This window comes from Panthera tigris, chromosome A2, assembly GCF_018350195.1.
Source record: "Panthera tigris isolate Pti1 chromosome A2, P.tigris_Pti1_mat1.1, whole genome shotgun sequence".
Lineage (NCBI taxonomy): Eukaryota > Metazoa > Chordata > Mammalia > Carnivora > Felidae > Panthera > Panthera tigris.
The window spans coordinates 8,469,882-8,493,433 of record NC_056661.1 but is presented as its reverse complement, the minus strand read 5'-3'; the positions used below and the strand labels follow the sequence as shown (position 1 = coordinate 8,493,433).

The 23,552-nt window shown below is 54.7% G+C and overlaps 1 protein-coding gene across 3 annotated transcripts; it reads left to right on the top strand.

Moving 5' to 3' along the window:
• Positions 1–425: 425 nt before the first annotated feature.
• On the top strand, positions 426–22,405 carry KANK2 (KN motif and ankyrin repeat domains 2). 3 transcript variants are annotated; one of them, XM_042978203.1, is made up of 13 exons: positions 426–639; positions 1,603–1,717; positions 2,149–3,360; positions 13,021–13,188; positions 13,287–13,389; positions 14,597–14,836; positions 15,335–15,422; positions 15,980–16,199; positions 16,587–16,729; positions 18,876–19,076; positions 19,155–19,244; positions 19,581–19,667; positions 21,225–21,285. In XM_042978203.1, the coding sequence occupies exons 2-12, from the start codon at positions 1,681–1,683 to the stop codon at positions 19,659–19,661; spliced, it is 2,583 nt and encodes an 860-aa protein (XP_042834137.1). In that variant the 5' UTR covers positions 426–639; positions 1,603–1,680; the 3' UTR covers positions 19,662–19,667; positions 21,225–21,285. The 3 variants fall into 3 exon arrangements, with proteins under 3 accessions (XP_042834137.1, XP_042834139.1, XP_042834138.1); XM_042978205.1 differs by lacking the exons at positions 19,581–19,667; positions 21,225–21,285 and adding an exon at positions 21,432–22,405; XM_042978204.1 differs by lacking the exon at positions 19,581–19,667 and having other exon boundaries at positions 21,225–22,405.
• The last annotated feature ends 1,147 nt before the right edge of the window (positions 22,406–23,552 follow it).

Here is a 23,552-nt window from a genome sequence, read left to right as displayed (position 1 = left end):
CAGAGGGATGTGGCATTGGGAGGTGGGGGTGGTGTGGCCAATAGTGGGGAATCTGCCAGGCTTAGGTTCGAGTCCAGACCCAGCCACTTCCCCCTCCGGTGACCCTGGGCAAGTCACTGTGCATTTCTGTGCCTACCCCGCCCCCCATTCCTTATTTGCAAAACAGAGCAATCAATAACTGTGTGCCTGATGGGGACGTTGTGATCAAATGAGCTGCTGGGGTGATTATTACAGTTATTACTATTATTTGCCCCACTGCTTTTCACCTCCAGGGGCCCCCACAGGCTATTCCAGTCCTGCTTCCTGCCACCAGTCTCTCTCAGGTGTCCAGAAAAGAGTTTTTGATCACCTCCCAGGTGCGTAGGGGGTGAGCCTCCAAGCAGGTGAAAACCCAGATTTCATACAATTGGTGACTGTGTTCCAGGCGTTGAAAGACAAAGACGTGAAGAAAGACGGAGAGAGAAGTGGAGCGAGGCACAGAGAGACAGAACGTGGAGAGAGGCAGAGAAGCGTGGAGAGACTAAGCAAGACACTAAGCAAGGGACGAGCAGGGTGTAAGACAAGGACAAGCCCGGCTGCCCCGGAGCCCCAGCCCCGCCTTCATGCCCGGCAAGTGCCCCACCTGGCCCATCCTCCCAGGTACCCACCGCCCTGGCACCCACAGGCCAGAAAGGGTCCTGCCTGGTGGTAGGATGGGCTGGGGCCTCTGGAGCAGGGTGGCTGGAGGTCAGACGGCAGAAAGGACTGGCCAAGCTCAGGCTGAGTGTTGGGGACAAGAGGGCCCTGGCCGGCCTCCAGGGCTGAGGGGGGAGTTAGTGAGAGGCTCTGATTGTCCCTCCCTTTTGCAGCCTCCAGGCGCCCTGTCTTACTTCCTCCCCGCCCCCCCCCCACAACCCCCATGACTTCCCTGGACACCACCCGGCCCTCTATCCCTGCTGCGCCCCTGAGCCGGACGCATCCTGGGGGGGCAGGAAGTTCTCGTGTAGCCCGGCAGCGAAACTGTTTATTTTTAGAGAAAATTGTTTCCATAAAGAGGAAAGGCTTTGCTCCTCACTGCCTCCCCCTAACTTTCCCTGCCCCCCTACCCTGGCTGGCCTGACCCAGCTCTCCTTTGGGGTCCCCTACCCTCGGCTTCATCTCTCCTCTGCCCCTGTGTCTCTGTGTCCTTGGATTCTTGCAGGAGGGCTTTCCTGCACTCAGGAAGCCTGTCCCCCAACCCCCTGCCCATCTCAGCCCCTATCTGTCCCTGTAGCCAGCTTCTGGCCTGGACTGAGAGGAGGGGTGCAGGAAGGGTGGGGCCTGTCGGGCTTGGGGCCCCCCGGCCCAGGGCCTTGTGGAGGCGGGGCTGTGGGAACAGCTGGAGCCTGTCCAGGGGCTGGACAGATGTGCAGGCAGGCTGTGAGGTTTGGTTTCTTTGTTCCAGGCCGTGGGGGCCCCCCACCCCTTTCCACAGCCAGGCCGGGTGTGTTCCTAGGAGAGGGTCCCGGACTTGGGGAAGAGGGAGTGTTGGGAGGGGGGCAGCTGTGGAGGGGGGGGTGGCCCCCTCCCCCCCTCCCCCTGCAGACTCCTCCTGACTCCAAGCTCCAATACCCCTCCTCCCAGGTAAGCCTCAGCCCAAGCTGCAGGTGATCTGAGTCACAGACCCCAAGTGACTCTTGAGGAGCTTCTGCAGACCAGAGGATGGCCCAAGTCCTGCACGTGCCAGCTCCCTTCCCAGGTCAGGGGGCTCAGGAAGAGAGGGCCCTGCCCTGGGGTCTGGGAGATGATGAGGCCCAACCTTGCAGGAGGTGGTGGGGGTGGAGTGGTTGAGGGTAAAACACAGCCCTGCCCCAAGGGCCTGAATAAGGACCGTTTGGCTCTACCCTGGAGGGTCTGATGGGGAGGGGACAGACTTTCAGGGAAGGGGGCTGGTGTGAGTAGGGAGATGGGTCCCTGTGGGGGAGGGGGGTGGAGGGAGTAGGCACAGCCCTACCCTGCAGGTTTCGGAGAGAGTGACAGGGCCTTGCCCTGAGACTGGAGTCATTATTAAGCACCCAGTGGGCTCCTGTCCCTAGGGCAAATAAACCTGGACTCTCCTGGGGACATGAGTCTCCCCCCTGAGGAGGGGACAGCGGTGTTCAGAGTCCCTGGTCTTTCTTCACACCCCAGGGACCCCTGGGCCAGCCTCCCCACCCGCCTTCCCTGCCAGGGAGCCTGACCCACCGTACTCTGTGGAGACGCCCTATGGCTACCGCCTCGACCTGGACTTTCTCAAGTATGTGGATGACATCGAGAAAGGCCACACGCTTCGGCGCGTGGCCGTGCAGCGCCGGCCCCGCCTCAGCTCCCTGCCCCGAGGTCCTGGCTCCTGGTGGACCTCCACCGAGTCTCTGTGCTCTAATGCCAGCGGGGACAGCCGCCACTCGGCCTATTCCTACTGCGGCCGCGGCTTCTACCCGCAGTACGGTGCCCTAGAGACCCGCGCCGGCTTCAACCCGCGCGTGGAGCGCACGCTGCTGGATGCCCGACGCCGCCTGGAGGACCAGGCAGCTGCGCCCACCGGCCTGGGCTCCCTGACCCCCAGCGCAGCAGGCTCCACCAGCTCATTGGTGGGCGTGGGGCTGCCACCCCCGACGCCACGGAGCTCAGGACTGTCCACACCCGTGCCTCCTAGCGCCGGGCACCTGGCCCACGTGCGGGAACAGATGGCGGGTGCCCTGCGGAAGCTGCGGCAGCTGGAGGAGCAGGTGAAGCTGATCCCCGTGCTCCAGGTGAAGCTATCCGTGCTGCAGGAGGAGAAACGGCAGCTCACGGTGCAGCTCAAGAGCCAGAAATTCCTGGGCCATCCCACGGGGGCCCGGGGCCGCAGCGAGCTCTGCCTGGACCTCCCAGAGCCCCCCGAAGATCCAGTGACGCTCGAGACCAGGAGCGTGGGCACCTGGGTCCGAGAGCGGGACTTGGGTGTGCCTGACGGCGAGGCAGCCCTCGCCGCTAAGGTCACGGTGCTGGAGACCCAGCTCAAGAAAGCGCTGCACGAGCTGCAGGCCGCTCAGGCCCGGCACGCGGACCCCCAGCCCCAGGCCAGGCCACCACCGGACAGCCCGATCCGAGTGGACACTGTCCGGGTGGTAGAGGGGCCGCGGGAGGTGGAGGTGGTGGCCAGCACGGCTGCCGGAACCCCCGCCCAGCGGGCCCAGAGTCTGGAGCCCTATGGAACAGGGCTGCGGTCCCTGGCACCGTCTGGAGGGGTGGAGAGCCCTGCCGTGTTCCGTAGCCACGAGCTGGTAGAGACCGCGTTCCCAACATCTGCTGCGCCCGCCGGCAACGTTCACCTGGTGAAGAAGATCAGCATCACGGAGCGCAGCTGCAGTGACCCAGCAGGTGAGCCACGGCAGACAGGGGAGGATGGCGGAGAGGCCTTCTTTGTTCCTGTGAAGCCCGGGGTCCAGCCCCGGCCCTGGCCTTCCATCAGACCAACCACTCCGGCTCTCAGAGCCTCTGTCTCGTCCTCTGGAAAAAAAACGGGACAGTTGTGCTGCCGACTCTGTGCTGTGGGGAACCATGCAGAGAAATTGGGTATCTGTTAAGTGCGTGTGTTCCTGGCTAGGACGTTGTAAGTATCCAGACGACAGGAGGTACTTGAGGGAGGGCCCCCAAGGGTGTTGGTTTGCTGGGCCCAAAAGCTCTCCCAATTTATTCGGTAAAGGGCAGAAACCAACTTCAGACCAGTTTAAGCAATGAAAAGGAAATGTACTGTTTGTGTAACTTAGTGACAGCTTCAGGCATAGCTGGATCTAGGTGCTCAAATATCATCCAGAATCTCTGACTCTCTTCTTCCGTGCACTTTGGGGCCTTCTTTCTTAGCAGAGTGCAGGTGGCCCCACGACTCCAAGCATCTGTCCTTTCATCTCAGTGGAAGGGGAACCTCTCAGTCTGAATAGTGCTAATAAAAAATCCCAAGGGTACCCCTCAGGGACTGGCAGCAGTCATGTGCCCATCGCTGTGCCAGTCGCTGTGTCCTTCACTGCCCAGCCCCAGATGCTGGGGGTAGAGGAGCCCCACCCAAGTCCTGCGGCCTCTGAGGGAGCAAAAGGGATGTCCCCTGGAGAAAGTGCTGAGTCCTCATGCCAGGAATGGGGATGTGGGTTGTGCAAAATGGCAGCTGCCCCATCGCTGCCACCCTTAGGTTTCTGGCGGAAGCTGTCGGAATGATTCATAATCATGACAACTGTTCTGTATCAAACACTAGCCTGATGCCAGGTGCTATGGTAAGCGTTTCATTCATGGAATGTGGGCTTTAATATCCCAAGCAACCTGGGTTCAAGTTCTACTTCTTGATGTAGCCCTGGGTGAGGGACTTCACCTCTGGAGGCCTCAGCTTCCTTATCTGTAAAGTGACATAACGCTAGTCTCCTACCTCTAGGGACTCTTGCGAATTGATGCACGCAGTGAACACTCAATCAATGCTTGTTGATAATTTTCAGGCCAATTCTGTTTATAGCCGGGGAAACTGAGGCTCAGAAAAAAGCTATACTTGCCCGGTGTCACACAGCTAGGCAGTGGCTGAGCCAAGACCTAAACCAAGGTCAGCCCGAACCTACAGCAGGGCTCGAAGGTGCCGCTCAGGTCCCCAACCCAGCCTCGAATGTCAGAGCCCCGTGGAGGGACCCGAGGGCGCAAACTGGAGGGTGGGGACCCAGCTGTGTTTTCTTGCTTTTCCATGTTGTTCCTGGCCAGCTCTGGACACCACTTCTCTGTTCTGCGTCCATCACAAACACCCAGCGCTTTGATTCTGGCCCCCAGCCAAAGGCCCTGCCCGGCTCAGCCTTGGGATTTCTGGGAGGCAACCTCCATTCCAGACGTGCCACCTTGGGCAGCCGTGGGGCTTCTTGCCTGCAGGACACACAGACGTAGTGATGTTCCCACTCTATGCGGGCGGCTGCCCCCAAAAGTCCTTCCTTGTGTCTCACTTAACTCCTTGCCGCAGCCAGCCCCGTCTCTGCTTTGCTTGGGCAGAACTGGAGTGTGCCGGTTCATTTCAACGTCTTCTCCTCTAGCAGACTTTTATTGAATGCTTGCTTTGTGCCAGACTCTTCCAGGCACCGGGGATGCAGCAGTGAACCAGACAGACAGAACCCCTGCAATAAACAAGTGAAGCCCCGTGATAAAAAAGTGAAATACCGTTTCAGGGAATACGTGTTAGAAGCAAATAAGACGGGCCTGGGGTAGGCAGCAGTTAGATGGGGTGGTGATCTCGGTTCCAATTCTGATTTCCCTGCCCCCTAGCTCTGTGCCCTGGAGCAAGTTATTTGACCTGTCTGTGCCTCATGTGCAAATCTGGGGTCCTGACAACCCAGTGTCACCAGATCCGTGTGAGGTTTATATGTGTGAGTTCCTATCACCGTGTGGCACCAAGTACATAGTAGGTGCTCAAGGCTTAGCTGTTGGCCCTTCGAACCAAGATGTGAACGAGAAGGATCAGCCACATGGCACCGGGGTGGGAAGAAGAGTGTTCCCAGCAGGGGCTAAGGTCCTGAGGCGAGGAGGGGCCTGAGGACATCAAGATATTGAACAAGCCGGGAGCTGGCTGGGTGGCTCAGTCGGGGAAGCGTCCGACTTCGGTTCAGGTCATGATCTCACCCACGGTTCATGAGTTCGAGCCCCACATCAGGCTCTGTGCTGACAGCTCGGAGCCTGGAGCCTGCTTGGGATTCTGTGTGTGTGTGTCTCTCTCTCTGCCCGCCCCCCTCTGCTTGCACTCTGTCTCCCTCTCTCTCAAAAATAAATGAATGTTAAAAAAACAACAACAACAACATTAAAAAGATCTTGAACATGTTGGAGTAGGATGAGGCTGGAGATGGGCGGTCCAGAGGTCCCTAAGCATCAGAGGGGGGCCCAGTAGAACTTGTAGACTGGGGAGGAGCAATATGAAAAATGCAATTAGATAGTACAGGACTTGACAAGTGTTTGGACCACGTGTTTAGGTCCGCCAGCTTGATGGGTAGGTCTGGGAGGACTCCCTGGGGGAGGAGGTAGGGAGGAGCCCAAATTCTCCGCCATCTAGAATTCCCTCCCTGGGGCGGAAGGGTGGGGAGGGTGAGAAGCTGCCTTCCCCTCAGGCTGGCAAGAGTGGGTGGTGCAGGCAGAGGCCTGGAGACCTCACAAAGTCCCATCCCCCCACCTTCCAGAGAGATCGGTGGGAGAAGGGGCAGGAGGGCATGTGTGTGCGTGGGGTCTCCGAGGCCTTGAAATTTCCTTTGCGTTTGTTGGAAACCTACCCCTGTGACAGCAATTCATATTCTTTGTGGAAAGTTGGGAAAGTCCAGAAAAATCTGGCACACTAAACAAAACCCCCATAAACCCACCACCGCCCAGACCCAGCTGTTGTTAGCACTTCTGCTTCGTTCCTTCCGAATTTTTTCATGCAGAAGATAATATGTTGGTTTTTTTTTTTTTTTAGGTCTGGCAACAGGGAGCTGATAGAATTTGTTGTCTCGCATTATTTTATTTTTATTATTTTTTAATTTTTGTTTTATTTTTGAGAGAGAGAAAGAGCAGAGGAAAGGCAAGAGAGAGAATCCCAAGCAGGATCTTCACAGAGCCTGACACAGGGCTCGAACCCACGAACCATGAGATCGTGACCTGAGCCGAAGTTGGACACAACCAACTGAGCCACGCAGGCACCCTGCATTATTTGATTTTTAAGAGCCTTTAGGTAGCCTTCCTATGGGCCAGGGCGTTTTTTGACATTCTTCATATTTTAATTCATCTGTGTCCCCAGCACACCCATATGAGGTGGGTGGTGTTTTTAATCCCCATTTTACAGATGGGGAAAACTGAGGCACGGGGTGGCTGCCCACTGTTCAGGAAGCTAGGTTTTAAACTCCGCCCTTGGTTTCTTTGATTTAACATTATCCCAGGGCATTGCTTCCTGTTATTAAAAATTCCTGGCCTAGGGCACCTGGGTGGCTCATCCGACTTCAGCTCAGGTCATGATCTCACGGTTTGTGAGTTCGAGCCCTGTGTCAGCTTTGTGCTGACAGCAAAGAGCCTGGAGTCTGCTTTGGTTTGTGTGTGTGTGTGTGTGTGTGTGTGTGTGTGTGTGTGTGTGTCTGCCCCTCCCCTGCTCGCTCTCTCGCTCTCTCTCTCTCTCTCTCTCTCTCTCTCGCTCTCTCTCTCTCCAAAAAAAAAAAAAAAAAAAGTCCTGGGATGCAGTATTTATTTAACCGCCACATCAGTCTCTACTGTCATTGATGCCACAAAGATGTCCTTTTGCAGAAACCCCTTTCGTCTTCTGTTTTCTCAGGACAGGTTTCCAGAAGAGCATTTTTGAGGACCGTGATGTCTGTTGCCAAATTGCTTTATTCCCCTGTGGCCTCACTCCCTTCCCACACTGGGTGGGTGAGTGATTTAAATTTTTAAAAATGTCTTGTGGCCTTAAAGAGGCCCAAACTGAGTCAATGTAATTTTTCAGCTCACAGCGACCATCTCCGCTGGTCTGTGCATGCCAGCTCTCTTGTGTTACTTGATGTTTTTTCCACCTTCTTCCACCCTCGGTGCTGAGGGCAGATAAATAGCTTCGGCTCTATGGGCTACATGATCTTTGTTGCAATGACTCAATTCTGCTCTTTTCTTTCTTTTTTTTTTAAGCTTTATTGAAATGCGCTTAATATACCAAAAAAAAATGTTGCATATTTAAATGTATACATTTTGATGAGTTTAGTGCCCCCGTTCTGCCTTTGTAAGCATGTAAGCGTGGACAATATATAAAGGAACAAGCATGGTCGTAGGATATTCAGTTTCGTGTAATTTTCACATGTCCCAAATAGCATTCTTCTTTGTTTTTCCATTTAAAAATGCAAAAATCGTGCCCACAGTCCGTAGTTCGCCAACTGCTGCCCTATGCCATTCACACACACACACCCCAGCCCATTAAATATCATTCCTTGCAATCCACCTTCCAGAAGCTTATTTAGACATTTCAGTGTCCTTGAAAAATATGCTCTGGGCATGTTTAATTTCCTAAAATGGTATTGTGATTTCAGAAGAAAAAATCTTGCTGTTTCTTTTTTTTTTTTTCTCTCTCTGTGCACTATTTTTGAACTCTCCCCCCTGATGTTTATAAACCTGGTTTGTCACTTGGAATGACCACACAGCCGTCTGCCCGAGGTGTGTGCGACACTTTTCTTACCCGATACCCCCTCGGTGGGCCCCTGGGGTTGCTGAATCACAGGGAATTCACAACTTCACTCCAAGGTTTGTCTGATCCTTTCTGGAAAAGCTCTCCCTGTCCATTCTCACCAGCCACGCTTGGATCTGAGGTGCCCACTTCCCCAGATGGAATTTTCTCTAATTTTTGCACATCGACGCTGGTGCAGAATGGTATCTCCTTGTTTTAATGTGCATTTCCTTGATTTTTGGTGAGATTGGGCATCACCATACATGTTTAATATAAGATTCCTCTGGTGAGTCACTTATTTGTAGCCTTTGTCCGCTTTTCCTTGGGTAGTTTTCAGAAGGTCCTGGCATATTCCAGAATAGGGGTTGGCAAACTATGGCCTTTGGGCCAAATCCAGCCCGTTGCCTGTTTTTATAGGCTCACAAGCGAAGAAAGGTTTTTATGTTGTTATTTACTTACTTATTTTTAATGTTTATTTATTTTGAGAGAGAGAGCATGTGCTCGTGCACGCATGCACACAGTGGGGGAAGGGCAGAGAGAGGGGGGAGAGAGAATTCCAAGCAGGCTCCGCACTGTCAGCACAGAGCCCGGTGAGGGGCTTGAACTCACGAACCTCAAGATCACGACCTGAGCCGAAATCAAGAGTCGGATGCTTAACCGAGTGAGCCACCCAGGCGCCCCCGGTTTTTATGTTTTTAAATGGTTGAACAATATAAAAAGAAGATAGACATGAGCAAAATTATATGAAATTCAAATGTATCAGAACACAGCCACACCCATTCGTTTACATACTGTCCAGAGCCGCTTTCCCCATTGAGACCTTATGGCCCACGGAACTGAGAATATTTATTGTCTGGCCCCTCACAGAAAAAGTTTATTGACTCTTGTTCTAGAAGATGACCCTTGCTCATTTTTGGCATTATGAATATCTTCCCACAGTGTGTATTCTTCTGTCATTTAACTTTGTCTACGGTGGTTTTTTTTTTAATCTGATAGAAATCTTCATGAGGGATTAAACCCATCATATTTTTCTTTTTTTAATATTTTGTATTTTAAAAAAAGTTTTTTTAAAGTTTACTGTTTATTTTTGAGAGAGAAACAGTGCCAGCCGGGGAGAGGCAGAGAGAGAGGGAGACAAACTGAAGCAGGCTGAGCTGTCAGTACAGAACCCGACGCAGGGCTCGAACTCATGAACCATGGGATCGCGACCTGAGCTGAAGTGGGATGTTTAACCGACGGAGCCACCCAGGTGCCCCGCGTGCTTTGAGGAATTTTGAAAGGAATCTTTCTCCTTCTGAGGCCTCCGGTATTCTGTTATATCTTCTCCCTGTAGCTACATTGATCCTTCAGAGTTCATGTGTTAAGGTGTGAGGTAGGGATCCAGCTTGATTTTTCTTGGGTCGAGTAAGCTGCTTTTTTCCCAGCATCACACCACAGAGGCCACCTTCCCCGCTAATTTGCGGAAACCCCTTTTACTTAACCCCAGCTCCCGCAGCTAGGGCCTTCTCTCCTCTGTTCCATTGGCCCATTTCTTCCCTCAGCAGTGCCTGCTGTTTGGGCCATTGTGGCTGTTTGGCCATTTGGAATGTATTACTCTCTCCTCAGCCAGGTTCCCCGTCTTTGCCCCTTTTTGTAAAGTTGTCTTAGCTGGTCATGGGTTTCAGTTCTTCCGTATAAATTGTGGTATCATTTTGCCCCGTTGCTTAGTGGAAGAACAATAATAAATATGATCAGTTTTATTATTGTTATTGTTACGTTAGCATTGCAGCGTCTGACTTTGAACTCCTCATGCGAGAAGGAGCCAGGCAAGCTTTTGGAAGCAGGACCTGCTTTCTCCTTGGGGCAAGATGGGCTATGGTGCTGCTCTATTTCCTTTTTCCCTTTTTTTTTTTTTTAACACTTTGAAAAACGTTGTGGTAAAATGCACTTAATGTGAAACTTACCATCTTACCCATTTTTAAGCGTCCAGTTCAGTGGCATTAAGCTCATTCACACTGTTGTGCAGCCCTCCACGCCACCCGTCTCCAGAACCTTTCCATCCTCCCAAACTGAAACTCTGTCCCCGTGGAACGCTAACTCCCCACCCCCTCCCCCAGCCCCTGCCCCCCCCCCACCCCCCATCTACTTCCTGTCTCTGTGAACGTGACTCCTCTAAGGACCTCACATCAATGGAATCATACAATATCTGTGCTCTGGTGACTGGCTCATTTCACTGAGCAGAAAGTTGTTTCCCCTGATCTTTCGACCCTCCCTGGTATTTAAACGAGGAGTCCTGAGTTTGGGGCAGACATTGACATTGGGATCTGACCCATCTGCCTCCTGACCCATCCCGCTTCGCCACGTAGTGTGTTTGTTTGTTTGATATGAATGTGTTGATAGAGCTTAAAAAAAGAAATCAGGAGATTCACATAAAAACCTAGAGGTGCGCTTCGGTTCCCCACAGGGGTTCAGGCCATGACTCCGGAATCGGCCTGGCCTGGCCACACCCTGGGCTGGGGTGCCACCAGACACGTTTGTGGCCGAGTGTCTCATCGGGTCTCCGTGTTGCTTGTGCTGACTATTTACTCTCTGTTCTTAAATCCAGTGGAGTGTTAGGGACTTGAGGAGGTAGTTACTGTCCAAAAAAATTTTAGCTGTTAAAGGGAATTAGAAGGAATTGGTCTGTAGAGCCCATGACCTGTGGTAGCAAGGGGACAACCTGGGGAAGTGGTGACAGGAAAGCCATCTGGCCTGGGGGGACCTGAGCCTGTTGTGAGATGGGGATGCTCAACGTGGCACTTTGTTAAAAAATATTTAGGGGTGCCTGGGTAGCTCAGTCGGTTAAGCGTCGACTTTGGCTCAGGTCATGATCTCACGGCTTGTGAGTTCGAGCCCCATGTCGGGCTCTGTGCTGTCACCTCAGAGCCTGGAGCCTGCTTCGGATTCTGTGTCTTCCTGTCTCTGCCCTTCCCCTGCTCATGCTCTCTCTCTCTCTCTTTCTCAAAAATAAATAAAACATTAAAAAAATTAAAAACTTTTTAAATTTAATGTAATTTAATATTTTAATTATTTTTTTATTTGAGAGAGAGCACGCGCGTGTGTGCACACAGGGGAGTGGGCAGAGGAAGAGAGAGAGAGAGAGAGAGAGAGAGAGAGAGAGAATGAATCCCAAGCAAGCAGCCTCCATGCTCAGTGAGGAGCCCAACTCGGGGCTTGATCCCACAACCCTGGGATTGTGACCTGAGCGGAAATCAGGAGTCGGGCACTCAACCGAGCCACCCACGCACCCCCAAAGTGGCACTTTTCTTCCTGCTTGGCTCTAGGCTGGTGACCCAGGCCTGGATCTCCCTGCCACCCCCACCCCCAGATGGCCAGTTGGGCACCCTTGGGACTGAGGGCCCACAGAGTCACCTTTGTCCTCTGGCCAACCTGCGTGGGTTTTGTTGTTTTTTTTTAAATTGTGATAACATATGTGTAATATAAAACTTACCATCTTACCCATTTTAAAGTGTCCAGTGCAGGGGCACCTGGGTGGCTCAGTCGGTTAAGGGTCAGACTCTTGATTTTGGCTCAGGTGGTGACCTCATGGTCATGAGATCGCCTGCTTGGGATTCTTTTTCCGTCCCTCCCCTGCTCCTTTTCTCTCTCTCTGCCTCCCTCCCTCTCAAAATAAATAAATAAGCATTTAAATAAATAAATAAGCCAACTGTCCAGTTCAGTGGCCCTAAGCACGCTCACGCTGGTATGTAACTGTCGCCATCACTCATTTCCAGAATATTTTAATCTTCCTGAACTGAAAATCAGTCTAGATGGGGTTTTAATTTTTATTTTCTAATGACCTGTATTGTTTCTTTTTCCTGATGGTTGAAGTGTCTGTTTCCTGCTTAAAGGTCAGAAGAAAGGAGCTGTGACATCCATAACACAGCCTTGCTTTCATTAAAATGATAATAAATCTTGGGGCGCCCCAGTGGCTTAGTTAAGCATCTGACTCTTAGTTTCAGCTCAGACCGTGATCCCCGTTTCCTGAGTTCGAGCCCCACATCGGGTTCTGTGCTGACCGTGCAGAGCCTACTTGAGATTCTCCCTCCCTCTTTGTCCCTCTCCTGCTCGCACCCTCTTGGTCTTTCTCGAAAATAAATAATAAATAAAACACTTAAAGGGCGCCTGGGTGGCTGAGTCTGTTAAGCACCCGACTTCGTCTCAGGTCACGATCTCGTGGTTTGTGGGTTCGAGCCCTGCATTGGGCTCTGTGCTGGCAGCTCGGAGCCTGGAGCCTGCTTCGGATTCTGGGTCTCCCTCTCTCTCTGCTCCTCCCTCACTAATTCTCTCTCTCAACGATAAATAAACATTGAAACTTTTTTTAAATCTTATCGAAATAGTGTTTACAACTCTCTTGGATTAACAAATGACCCTCGAGCACTATACAGGCGTTGTTCTAAACCCCTTCGCCCCAAATTACTGTCTTCAGTCTGCACAACGACGCCATGGTGGAGGAAATGTCATTCTTCCGAGGCGCAGGGAGGTTAAGTGACTTACCTGAGGTCACACAGCTTGTTCCTGGGAGATTCGGGTTCCTACCAAGACTGCGGGGGGGGGGGGGGTCACAAGCCAGGATTGCAGAGTGACAGCATCTTCTGTGTCCCTGACCAGCTACCAGCACCGGCAAGAGGCCAGTGTCGGAGTCAGATTCTACCGCTCGTTCCCTGGGTGACCTCAGGCAACCCTCTGTGCCTCAGTTTCCTCATCTCTGACGATCCGGATCTCCCGGACTGGGAGGATTTGACCAGGCAACACCAGCATTAGCCCACGGGGCGTGTGACCCCGTGGAGGCCACCGTTATTCCCCTGTTATCCTCAGTGACACCTCTTTCCCTGCCCCTCCAGGTCTCCCACAGGCTCCTGCGGAGTCACCCTCGTCGCCCCCAGGGGTGGCGGCCTCGTCCCTGGCACAGCCTGAGAAGAAGGCAGGCGCAGCGCTCGCCCACGAAGCTGCCGACTCGGAGCCCGCCCGGCAGGCAGCCTCGTGCGAGTCCGCGGAGGCGGGGGGCGCAGGTGAGTGACGGTGGCCGTCGCTGGGGACGGGGCACTGGAGGCCCCAGGGCACAGGGTCTGGCTGCGGGAGATTCTTAAGGCACCGCCCGTCCCCCCAGGCGAGCCCCCGGCTGGCGTGCGGTCCATCATGAAGCGCAAAGAAGAGCCCGCGGACCCCCCAGCCCACCGGAGGAGCCTGCAGTTTGTGGGGGTCAACGGCGGGTGAGAGGAGCGCCCGCCCCACACCCCTGCCCTCCCTCAGCTCCTCCCCTCCTGTTCCTCCGAGAGCGCACGCACCCTGGTCTAGGCCCCTTACCCTCCTTTAACCACGGCGGATAGACGGCTGGGGACCCTGAGGCCCCTGGAGGCCGAATGCCTTGCTGGAGCTCACACAGCGACCGCGTGTCTGCCGGGTGGCCAGGCTTCCGAGCCTGTGCTGTAACCGCTACTCCACGCCACTCCACGCTACTCCACGCTACTCCACGCTACTCCACGCTGCTCCAGTGCTGGACTCTGCATCCTGCCCCAGTGGTGCTCCCAATCCACTGGGGCCTCGGGCAGTTCCCACACCTGTGCGGTTGGAGCCCTGATAGGGGGTGGGGACCCTTAGAGCGGTATGATGTCCTCGGGGAAGTCACTGAAGGCGGGGCCGAGGGTGCTAGCAAAGTGAAGAGTGGGGGCTGGGAGGCACTCTTGCGGGTGGGCACACCCTGGATAAAGGCTCAGAGGTGGGAGGAAGCAGTGACTGTGCCTGAGAAGCAGGAGGTGGGGTGCCTGGGTGGCTCCGTTGCTAAGCATCCGACTCTTGACTTGGGCTCGGGTCACGATCTCACGGTTCATGAGTTTGAGACCCCCCCCCCCCCCCCCGTTGGGCCCTACCCCGACAGCACAGAGCCTGCTTGGGATTCTGTCTCCCTCTCTCTCGGCCCCCTCCCCTGCTTGCTCTCTATCTCTCTTTCAAATTAAACTAAAAAAAAAAAAAAAAAGCAAGACGCATAGGACGTGGTAGAGACAGGGATGATTTGGGGCCTCGAATGCCAGGCCCAAAAGTTTAGACTCTGTCCAGAGGCAGCAAGTAGCACAACTGGGTCCTGTCTGCAGGGGTGAGGGTCTGAAGCCCTTGTGTAAGGGGTAAAGGGGGAAGAGGTACCGAGGAGTAGAAGGTGACAAGCAGTGTTTCTCCCTGACCCACCCCAAGCACGATCACAGTCAGAGCTAGTGTCTGTTGAGTGCCCACTGTGTGCCAGGTCTGGTGCTGTAGGGCACATCCCTGCGACCCCGGGAGGTTGTTACTGCCACTATTCCCATTTAACAGATGGGGAAACCAAGGCCCAGAGCGGCCCAGTAGTCAGAGCCCTGTGCCCCTCCCCTGCCACGTCCTGTTCCGTCCTGTGATGTCTCCCCCACTCCGCCCATCCTTCCTTCGCAGATACGAGTCCTCCTCGGAGGACTCCAGCACAGCAGAGAACTTCTCAGACAACGAGAGCACAGAGAACGAGGCCGCGGGACCAGAGGAGAGGGTTCCAAGTGTGGCCGAAGCCCCCCAGCTCAGGCCCTCGGGGACAGCGGTGGCCAAGACCAGCCAGGAGGAGTGCCAGCCGTCTCGGGAGCCTCAGCATGTGCTGGTGGAGGAGGGGGTGTCAGGAGCGAATGCAGAGGAGGAGATCCGGTCAGTTTTCTTGGGGGAGGAGGGGGGACTCAGGGCAAGGTGGGTGACCTCTGCCTCAGATTTCACCATTCGTGCCGTCTGAGGGAACCTCCCATCGGTCATGCACACCTTAGTCTGAATTAGTGAACAAGCATTTTCTCCCGGTCATCTGAAGGTCTGCAGGCTTTGATAAAGGGCCTGATAGGGGTCATTTGGGCTGTTGGGGGTTAGAATTTAAGGGACAGGCAAAGTTTGTGCTAAAGCACCCCACTCTCTTTGGGACAGATGTGCCACCTGCCTGTCCTGTTTGTGTCTTTTTTCTCCCCCCCCCCCCCCCCCCACTGGGGAAAAATCTGCCCTGGGGAGAGGATTTTCTATCCACCACTGCCCACTTGGAATAAACTTTAGCCTGTTTGTCGACTTCCTCTTGGGATCTGCATGCTCCCCATGTCTGGGGTCACCTAGGAGGCTGAGGTGAGTGCTCCCAAGACAAACTCCCCTCTTGTCTGTCCCTGGCAGGATGGAACTAAGCCCCGACCTCATCTCAGCCTGCCTGGCCCTGGAAAAGTATCTGGACAACCCCAATGCCCTCAGTGAGCGGGAGCTGGTACGATGGGGTCCCGGGGCCCCTCCACCCCCACCCCAGCTTCTCCCCATCTGCATGGTCTCCCGGTACCTGCTTCAAGGGGACGCCAGAATCCAAGTCGAGAGCTAGGGGGGTTGTGGGGGTTGGTACTCGAGTCACGGGCCTTGAAGAGGGGCCAGGGTCGGGGGAGGGGCCGAGGACGGTCCCCTGCTAGCACTCCTGGCCTCTGGTTCCTGTTCTTTGGGGGGCTTGAAGGGAGGCGCTGCCGCATTTCTCTTTATGGGTGTCCGTACCTGCCTCTAAAGACCACGTACCCGGGATAGAGACGCTCACGCCCTCCTCGGGGGCACATCTGGGACCGGAGCGTCCGTACTTCCCATTAGGGTCCTTGTCCCGGCTGGGGGCGCGTGCTTTCTAGCCCAGGGGGCTCACCTGGGGAGGGTTGTCCCCACTTGTCCTTCAGGCTCTGGGTCCGGGTGTCCACGTGCGCCCTCCCATCCTGGGACTCCGTCTGGGGGCGGTGGGGAGCGGGCCGCCACTGCCCTCAGACCCCTCTCCTCCCCGCCCCCCGTGTCCAGAAAGTGGCCTACACCACGGTGCTACAGGAGTGGCTGCGTCTGGCCTGCCGCAGCGACGCCCACCCTGAGCTGGTGCGGCGCCACCTGGTCACCTTCCGGGCCATGTCGGCGCGGCTGCTGGACTACGTGGTCAACATCGCCGACGGCAATGGCAACACCGCTCTACACTACTCCGTGTCCCACGCCAACTTCCCCGTGGTGCGGCAGCTGCTGGACAGCGGTGAGCCCGTGGAGCAGGACGAGGGGGCCCCGGGCGAGCAAGGGGGGCCCCGGCAGCTACCCTGGTCTCACGGTCTGATGGGGGAGACGCTGTCTTCCCTGTCCGGTAGAGGAGACACCACCCAGCCCGTCTGATGGAGGAGACGCAGTCCCCCTCCTAGAAGTCCCTCATCTAATGGGGTGGCACGGTGGAGGGGGGAGACCGTGGGGTGGGATGGGGCTCTCGGCCTGGAAAAAGGGAGGAATCCGGGCACAGCTGGACTGTGGGGGGGTGGGGGGGTGTTGCCTGTGTCTCACGGACCCGCCCCTGGTTTTGAGGCAGGCCTGGCCGGGATCAGTGGGGTCTGATGGCTCATGTCCTCCTTGCCACTCCCCCCGCCCCTGCCAGGTGTCTGCCAGGTGGACAAGCAGAACCGCGCTGGCTACAGCCCCATCATGCTCACTGCCCTGGCCACTCTGAAGACCCAGGATGACCTCGAGACCGTGTTGCAGCTCTTCCGGCTCGGAGATGTCAATGCCAAAGCCAGCCAGGTATTAAGACCCCTCAGTGCCGCAGACCCAGGCGGCCCTTCCCGCTCACTAAGTCCTGGCTGTGCACCAAGCCCAGACTTGGTCTCATTCCGTGCCCAGGGGGGAGAATCCCCCCTCCACAGGACAAGGACACTGGGGCTCAGAGAAGCGCTCATTTCCTCAAGGTCGGACTAGAGGAGGTGGGATTTGAACCCAGATCTAGGTCTAGAACCCCATCCTTAACGACCTGCCTGCCAGGCTGCCTCTGATACGGGGCCTTGCGGCAGAGACGGGGCAGGGTGTGTGGGAGGGATCCTCCACCTTTCTTAAAGCGACGCCATCCCACATCCTGCTTGGTAATTCATTGGGCGGCTGCTGGGCGCCGGGGACCTAAATGGTGGACAGGCAGGCACAGAGCCCGCCCTCCTGAAGCCCCCTAGCCAGCCTGGAGCTCTGGGAACTGCGAGCGTTCCAGGCAGCACAGAGGCTTGGGGCGGATTTGGACTCGGGGGCTGCAGAAAGCCACCGGGGGCATTTAACCACAGCAGTGGCACGGCCGGCTTTCTGATTTAAAACGTCCCTTCGGCTGCATGTTGGGGAGCAGAAGTCGGGAGAGCATGGAGGTGACTGGAGTGAGGACCGGTGTCTGGGCAGAGGGAGTAGCCAGGGCTCCATGGGGACAGCAAGAAAGGGAGGGATTTGCAACAGCCTGAATACAGTAAGGAGAGGAACAGGGCGCTGTCGTGGGGCAGAACGACAGCAGACCCTGCTTGCTTTTTTATTGATTTAGCTTTTCTTTAAAAACAAAATTTCCGTGGTTTACTTATTTTACCTGAGGTGGAATTCACACGAGGTTATCCCTTTTAGGGGCGCCTGGCTGACTCAGTGGGCAGAGCATGTGACTTGATCTTGGGGTCGTGAGTTTGAGCCCTACGTTGGGGGTAGAGTTTACTTCAAAAAAAAGAGGGGGGCGCACCTGGGCGGCTCAGTCAGTGAAGCATCTGACTTCGGCTCAGGTCACGATCTCACGATTTGTGAGTTCGAGCCCCACATCGGGCTCTGTGCTGATGGCTCAGAGCCTGGAGCCTGCTTCAGATTCTGTGTCCCCCTCTCTCTCTGACCCTCCCCTGCTCACACTCTCTCTCTCTCTCTCTCCAAAATAAATAAACATTAAAAAAAAGACTATCCCTTTTAAAGTACACAATCCATTGGCGTTTAGTGCATTCGCAATGTTGTACAACCATCACCTCTATCTACTTCCGGAACATTCTTATCATCCCCCAAAGGAAACACTGCACCGTGAGCTGTCACTTCCCATCTCCCTCCCCCTGCTCCTGGAAACCACCGGTCTGCTTTCTATCTCTACGGATTTACCAATTCTGGATATTTTGCATAAATAGAATCGCATAGTATGTGTTCTTTTGCGTCTGGCTCCTTTCACTGAGCATAATATTTCCAAGGTTCATCACGGGGCAGTGCGCATCAGTACTCCGTTTCTTCCTAAGGCTAATATTCTTTAGTATGGGTATACTACAGTTTCTTTTTCTACTCATCCGCTAATGAACATGGATTTTTTATTTTAATTTTTAATGTTTATTTGTCTTTGAGAGAAAGAGAGAGCACGGGCAGGGGAGGGGCAGAGAGAGAGAGGGAGACACAGAATCCAAAGCAGGCTCCAGGCTCCGAGCTGTCAGCACAGAGCCCAACGCGGGGCTCGAACTCACAAACCGTGAGGTGACGACCTGAGCCAGAGTCGGGCGCTTCATTGACTGAGCCACCCAGGCGCCCCAACATTGATTTGATTTTTACTGAGGCTTAGCTGACATACAGAAAAGCATAGACATCTTAGCTCAATAAATTTTTACATATATTTACACCCAGGAGCTAGGAACCTGCTTTAGTTGGGGTTTGGGATGGGTAGGCAAATAGCATCTCCCAAGAGAGGAAACATTTAAGCCGAGATGTGAGGGATGAGAAGGAGACAGCAGGAGGAGGAGGGGACCGGCCAGTGCAAAGGCCCGGTGGTGGGAGGGATTGTTTGAGATCTAGAAGGAGGCCAGCAAGTAGAGATCCTGTTAACATCACAGTACTCGGGAACCATGGAAGGTTCCAGAGCAAGGATGCCCGGGATGACATGGTCCTTAAGCCTATTCCTTGCCCTACCCAGGCGGGGCAGACGGCCCTCATGCTGGCGGTCAGCCACGGGCGGGTGGATGTGGTCAAAGCCCTGCTGGCCTGTGAAGCAGACGTCAACGTCCAGGATGATGACGGTTCCACGGCCCTGATGTGCGCCTGTGAGCACGGCCACAAGGAGATCACGGGGCTCCTGCTGGCTGTGCCCAGCTGCGACATCTCGCTCACTGACCGCGTGAGTCCCCACCCAGGGGCACCCCAGGGAGGGCAGGAGCACAGCTCGGGGCCTCATCATAGCAGTGGATCTTTACAGGACGGGAGCACAGCTTTGATGGTGGCCTTGGACGCGGGGCAGAGTGAAATTGCATCCATGCTCTACTCCCGCATGAACATCAAGTGCTCGGTAAGTGCCAACCCCTGGACGCTGTGGCCGGTGGGGGGCTTTGGGAAGGCACAAGCGGTTACAAAGGGCTGACGCTGTCTGGGGCCCGTGCCAAGGACTTAAGAGTCATCTGCTTGGTGAACCTCCCTGGTGCCCCCATGAGGAAATGAGGTGCGGACAGCGGAGACCAAGTAACAGCATTCGAACCCGGATCTGTCTCGAGCCAAATGCATGCTCTTAATCCCCATTCACTCATTCGAGAAATACTTACAGAGCACCTATCGCATGACACATCCTGCTTTAGGCCCTGGCAGTCATAGCCCTGAACCAAACAGGAAACCGTTTCTGCCCTCACAGAGCAGGCGTCGTAGTCAGATACACAATACACAAGACGACGTATCAGAGCCAGGTGATGGTAACTGCCGGAAAGAAATCTAAAACAAGGTTAGAGGGGCATTGAGAGATGGGGAGCTATTGAGGAAGTGACGGAGCGAGTCGTGTGGCTGTCCAGGCAGATGGAACAGCCCGTGCAAAGGCCCTGAGGCGGGAGCATGCCTGGTGTGTTTGAGGAGCATCGAGGGCCTCAGTGGGAGGCGGGGAGAGCAGGGAGGGGACACCAGAGATCACGCAGGACCTTGTGGGCCACGGTGAGGACTTTGGTTTTTATTTGAAGCGTGTCAAAGGCCTTGAGATGTCTCACTGTAAAGAAACCCAATTGGGGTCTAACTTGGCATTTTCCTTATGTGACCACACGAGCCAGGGTTTTTAAGAAATCATGCCTGTTAGCAACACACTCTCTGAAAGCCTAACAGGAAGATAACTTTGATACTTAGTGTAGCGTGAGTGTCTGATGGAAGAGACGAGCTCTCCAGTCTGATGGTCTGTCCTCTGAATGCCTCTCAGGCATGACTTCTTGAACCCTCCACAATAGCCTGATTCTGCTGCATAAAGTAGTTATTATTTCCATTTTTCAGGTGGGGAAGCTGAGGCTTAGCATGGTTACATCCCTGGCCCAAGGTCTCACAGGTCAGAAGGGGTGGAGGCCCTGGAGTCCCTCTGACTCCAGACCTTGGGCGGGACACTCACCGCTCCCTCCTCCTCACTCCTGCCTCACACTTGGCCTCCCTGAGGCGTGTCTGGGGCCCGGTTCGAGGGTGGCACGGTGGCTGTTGAGCGCAGTGATCCCCCAAACAGCCATCTGTCTCCCACGTGACTTCCAGATTCTCCCTGAGACTTTAGGCTTTTCCAGCTTCATTCCCCAGGGTGTCAGGACACCTGGGACTCCGTTGTGGCGCTCAGGGCGTCACCTGGGGAAGAGCTCTGGGCCTCAGTTTCCTCACCTGGAAGATGGGGATGATAGGAGCAGGCGATGTCCTGTTGGGTGATGTGCGGTCCTGCTCCCAGGGATCCCTGGGGGACAAGCCCCAGTCATCCACCACCATCCATCTGGACCACTGCCACTGGCTTCCACCCTGGTGCCCCGGCTCCCGCCCTCACTGCCACCTCCAGTCTGTTCTCCCCACAGCAGCCGGAGGTCACCGTGAACACCCAAGTGAGGGTACAGCCCTCTGTGGCTGTCACCCTACTTGGAGAAAAGGCCAAAGTCATCCCCAAAGCCCACCAAGCCCTGCGTGACTACCCTCACCACGCCCCACTCTCCTTCCTCTCCCTCTTTGCTCAGTCTGCTTGGCCAGTAGCCGCTGCTCCTGCCTCAGGGCCTTTGCATTTGCGGTTTCCTGTGCCGGAGTGCTCCACATCACTGCGCCCTGCAAGTCCCCGTCCCTGCCTGCCTGCTCTCTACTTTCATTCCCTTCCACCCCTTATCTGTGATGAAAATCCTCCTCTGCATTCGTGTGCTTCTCTGAACGTCACCTCCTTGAGGCCAAGGGACCAAGTCTCCCCTTGTCCGCTCATCTCAGCCACAGGGCCAGCCAACAAAGTTGGCGCCTTGTAGGCATCTGAAACGATGCCAAACAAAAGGAATTCTGCTTCTTGTTTCAGTTTGCCCCGATGTCAGATGACGAAAGTCCTGCGTCATCCTCTGCCGAAGAGTAGCCGGGAGGGAGGCCCGGGGGGAGGGCCAGCCAGCCCCAGAGCGAACCGTCCCTCCTCCCTCGTCTGCTCCTTCCTCCCTCGCCAGCACCCCCCCCCCCATACCCACCGAGGCCCGAGTCACAAAGGCAAGTGGGATTTTCTTCTGCTTCCCAGGAGGAGCCCCCAACAGCAACATGACTCCAGCTTTATAGCGTGTTTTTCCTGGTACACCAGTTCAAAGCAGCCACGGTGCAGACCGGAGCTAAATTCTTACATAAATTGGCGCCAGCGGCCGAGGCCGGGGCGTGGGTTTATGAAGAACGTTGAGAACAATCAACTGACAATTACGGACGGAGGAGGGCGAAAGGGAAAAATACTGTATTTTTGAATCATTGGGGGGGGGGGGGGCGGGAATCGTATTACTTGTTGCCAGATCTGAAAGTCACTGGAATCGCATAGTTTCATTTTAATCCTGAATGTTGTTACGCACGGGTCACGTCCGGAGTGGCTTAACGCCCCCCTCGCACGCCCCACATTTAATTGTCTGGTATATAATAGTGTTTTGTCCACTACCCCCTTCCCCCCACCCTGCCCTCCCCAGACAGCTTTCTTGGGTGGGGGGGGAACTGTCTTCTGGTCTCTTCGCAAAACAGATTCTGTCCTTGTCACCCAGGGCAGGGAGCTCAGTCCTTTTTGTTCTGCTGTCTCACTGCCACTGCCTGTGTCACCCTCAGTCAAGTGGGGGGGGGGGGGGGCGGCGGGGCGGCTCAGGACCCCGCAGCCGAGACATCGAGAGATCACCCAGAAATCCGTCCCCTCCACGCGTGGAGGCCCTGGCAAATATTAATTTTCCTAGAAAATCCTTCAGACCTGGGGACTCAGGAAATGAATCCGGTTCCCAGAGCAGCTGTTTGAGTCCCCGGGCTTAGAACCCTGGTAGCAGGCCGTCCTCATCCTCCCCAGACTCCACAATTTCTCTCCGCAAAGGGGGAAAAAAAAAGACAAAACAGGACATGTACTTGCTGGCAGCACACAGGGCAAGCTCCAGAAACCCCATGTGCACACAATTAAAAGTTGGCTGCCCCCCTGAGGGCTCCCAGTGCAAACTTAAAGAGACAGGGCTTTGCCGAAAACCAAACAAGGGCCAGCGGGGGGGGGGGGGGGGGGGGGGGGGGGGGGGGGGGGTTGTGTGGGTTTTTTTTTTTTTTCCCCCAACAACCTATAGGCTTTCCGGAGCTGCCTGGAACAGAGCCTGCTGGAAATAGGGCTCGCCAGACACACGCAGTTTCCTTCATGGCCTGTGTTGTCCTCAGAATCTCCACATAGTTTTCTTTCCAGTTCCTTCCTTTTGTGAACAACAACAACAACAACAACAATAAAAGGGGGGGGGAGGGGTTCCGAGCCTTGAGAAGTTAAGTGCCTCATGACAGGGAGTAAGATCCCTGGCTGATAGGTGTCCTGTCCTCTCTTGTCCGGTTCTGTCCGCTCGGCCCATGAGCGCTTGCTCGTGGTCATTCGGTAAAGCAAAGCGCTGGCTTCTCACCTACAGAAGTAGGTTTCTTGGCTTGATGGAGTCTGGCTTGCTTTGATTTTGACTGAAGGGAGGTACCTAAGACAAAAGGGTTTGGATGGTTGAAGGAGACACCCTAGATTGTGCGTGTGTGCGTGTGCGTGTGTGCGTGTGCGTGTGTGTGCCAACTGGAGAGAAAACAAAACCAAAGCCTACTGGGGACAACTGCTGGTGTCTGACAGAAGGCCACAACTTTGGGCAGCTTTGAGAAGCGGGACACAAGTTGTGTACCTGTGCGTCTGGCCCCGGAGCCAGCGGTATGGTCAAGCGAAGCTCCTAGAAGCAGCTCATCGACGCCGCTCCCCAGATAAGTCCATATTTATCCCTGCTTTCCCTTCTCCCCTCTCCCCATACCCATTGGGCTTGGTATGCTAGGCTACAGGGACATCCCGCCTCTGTCCCCTGTTCTCCTGTCACGTGTATTCATGACCTTTAACTTCACTTCCCGACCACGGTACGTCCATAAAGACAGTATTACACTTAAATGAAGTATTCCTTTTTATAATCGTTTTTTAGAAGGTAAAGGAATTTAATAAAGCTACTTTATGATAATATCCACGCATCAGTGTCTGGTCTTTGGTTCACTGCATTCCTCTTTAAGTTTTTTTTTTTTTTTTTTTTTTTTTATTTCTTATTTTTTTAATTTACATCCAAATTAGTTAGCATCTGGTGCGACAATGATTTCAGGAGTAGATTCCTTAGTGCCCCTGACCCATTTATCCCAT

Coding starts and splice junctions, on each gene's coding strand:
- KANK2 (XM_042978203.1), top strand. CDS start 1,681: ATGGCCCAAGTCCTGCACGTGCCAGCTCCCTTCCCAG. Junction 1,718..2,148: donor CGTGCCAGCTCCCTTCCCAG/GTCAGGGGGCTC, acceptor TTCACACCCCAG/GGACCCCTGGGCCAGCCTCC. Junction 19,245..19,580: donor GCATGAACATCAAGTGCTCG/GTAAGTGCCAAC, acceptor CTGCCCTCACAG/AGCAGGCGTCGTAGTCAGAT.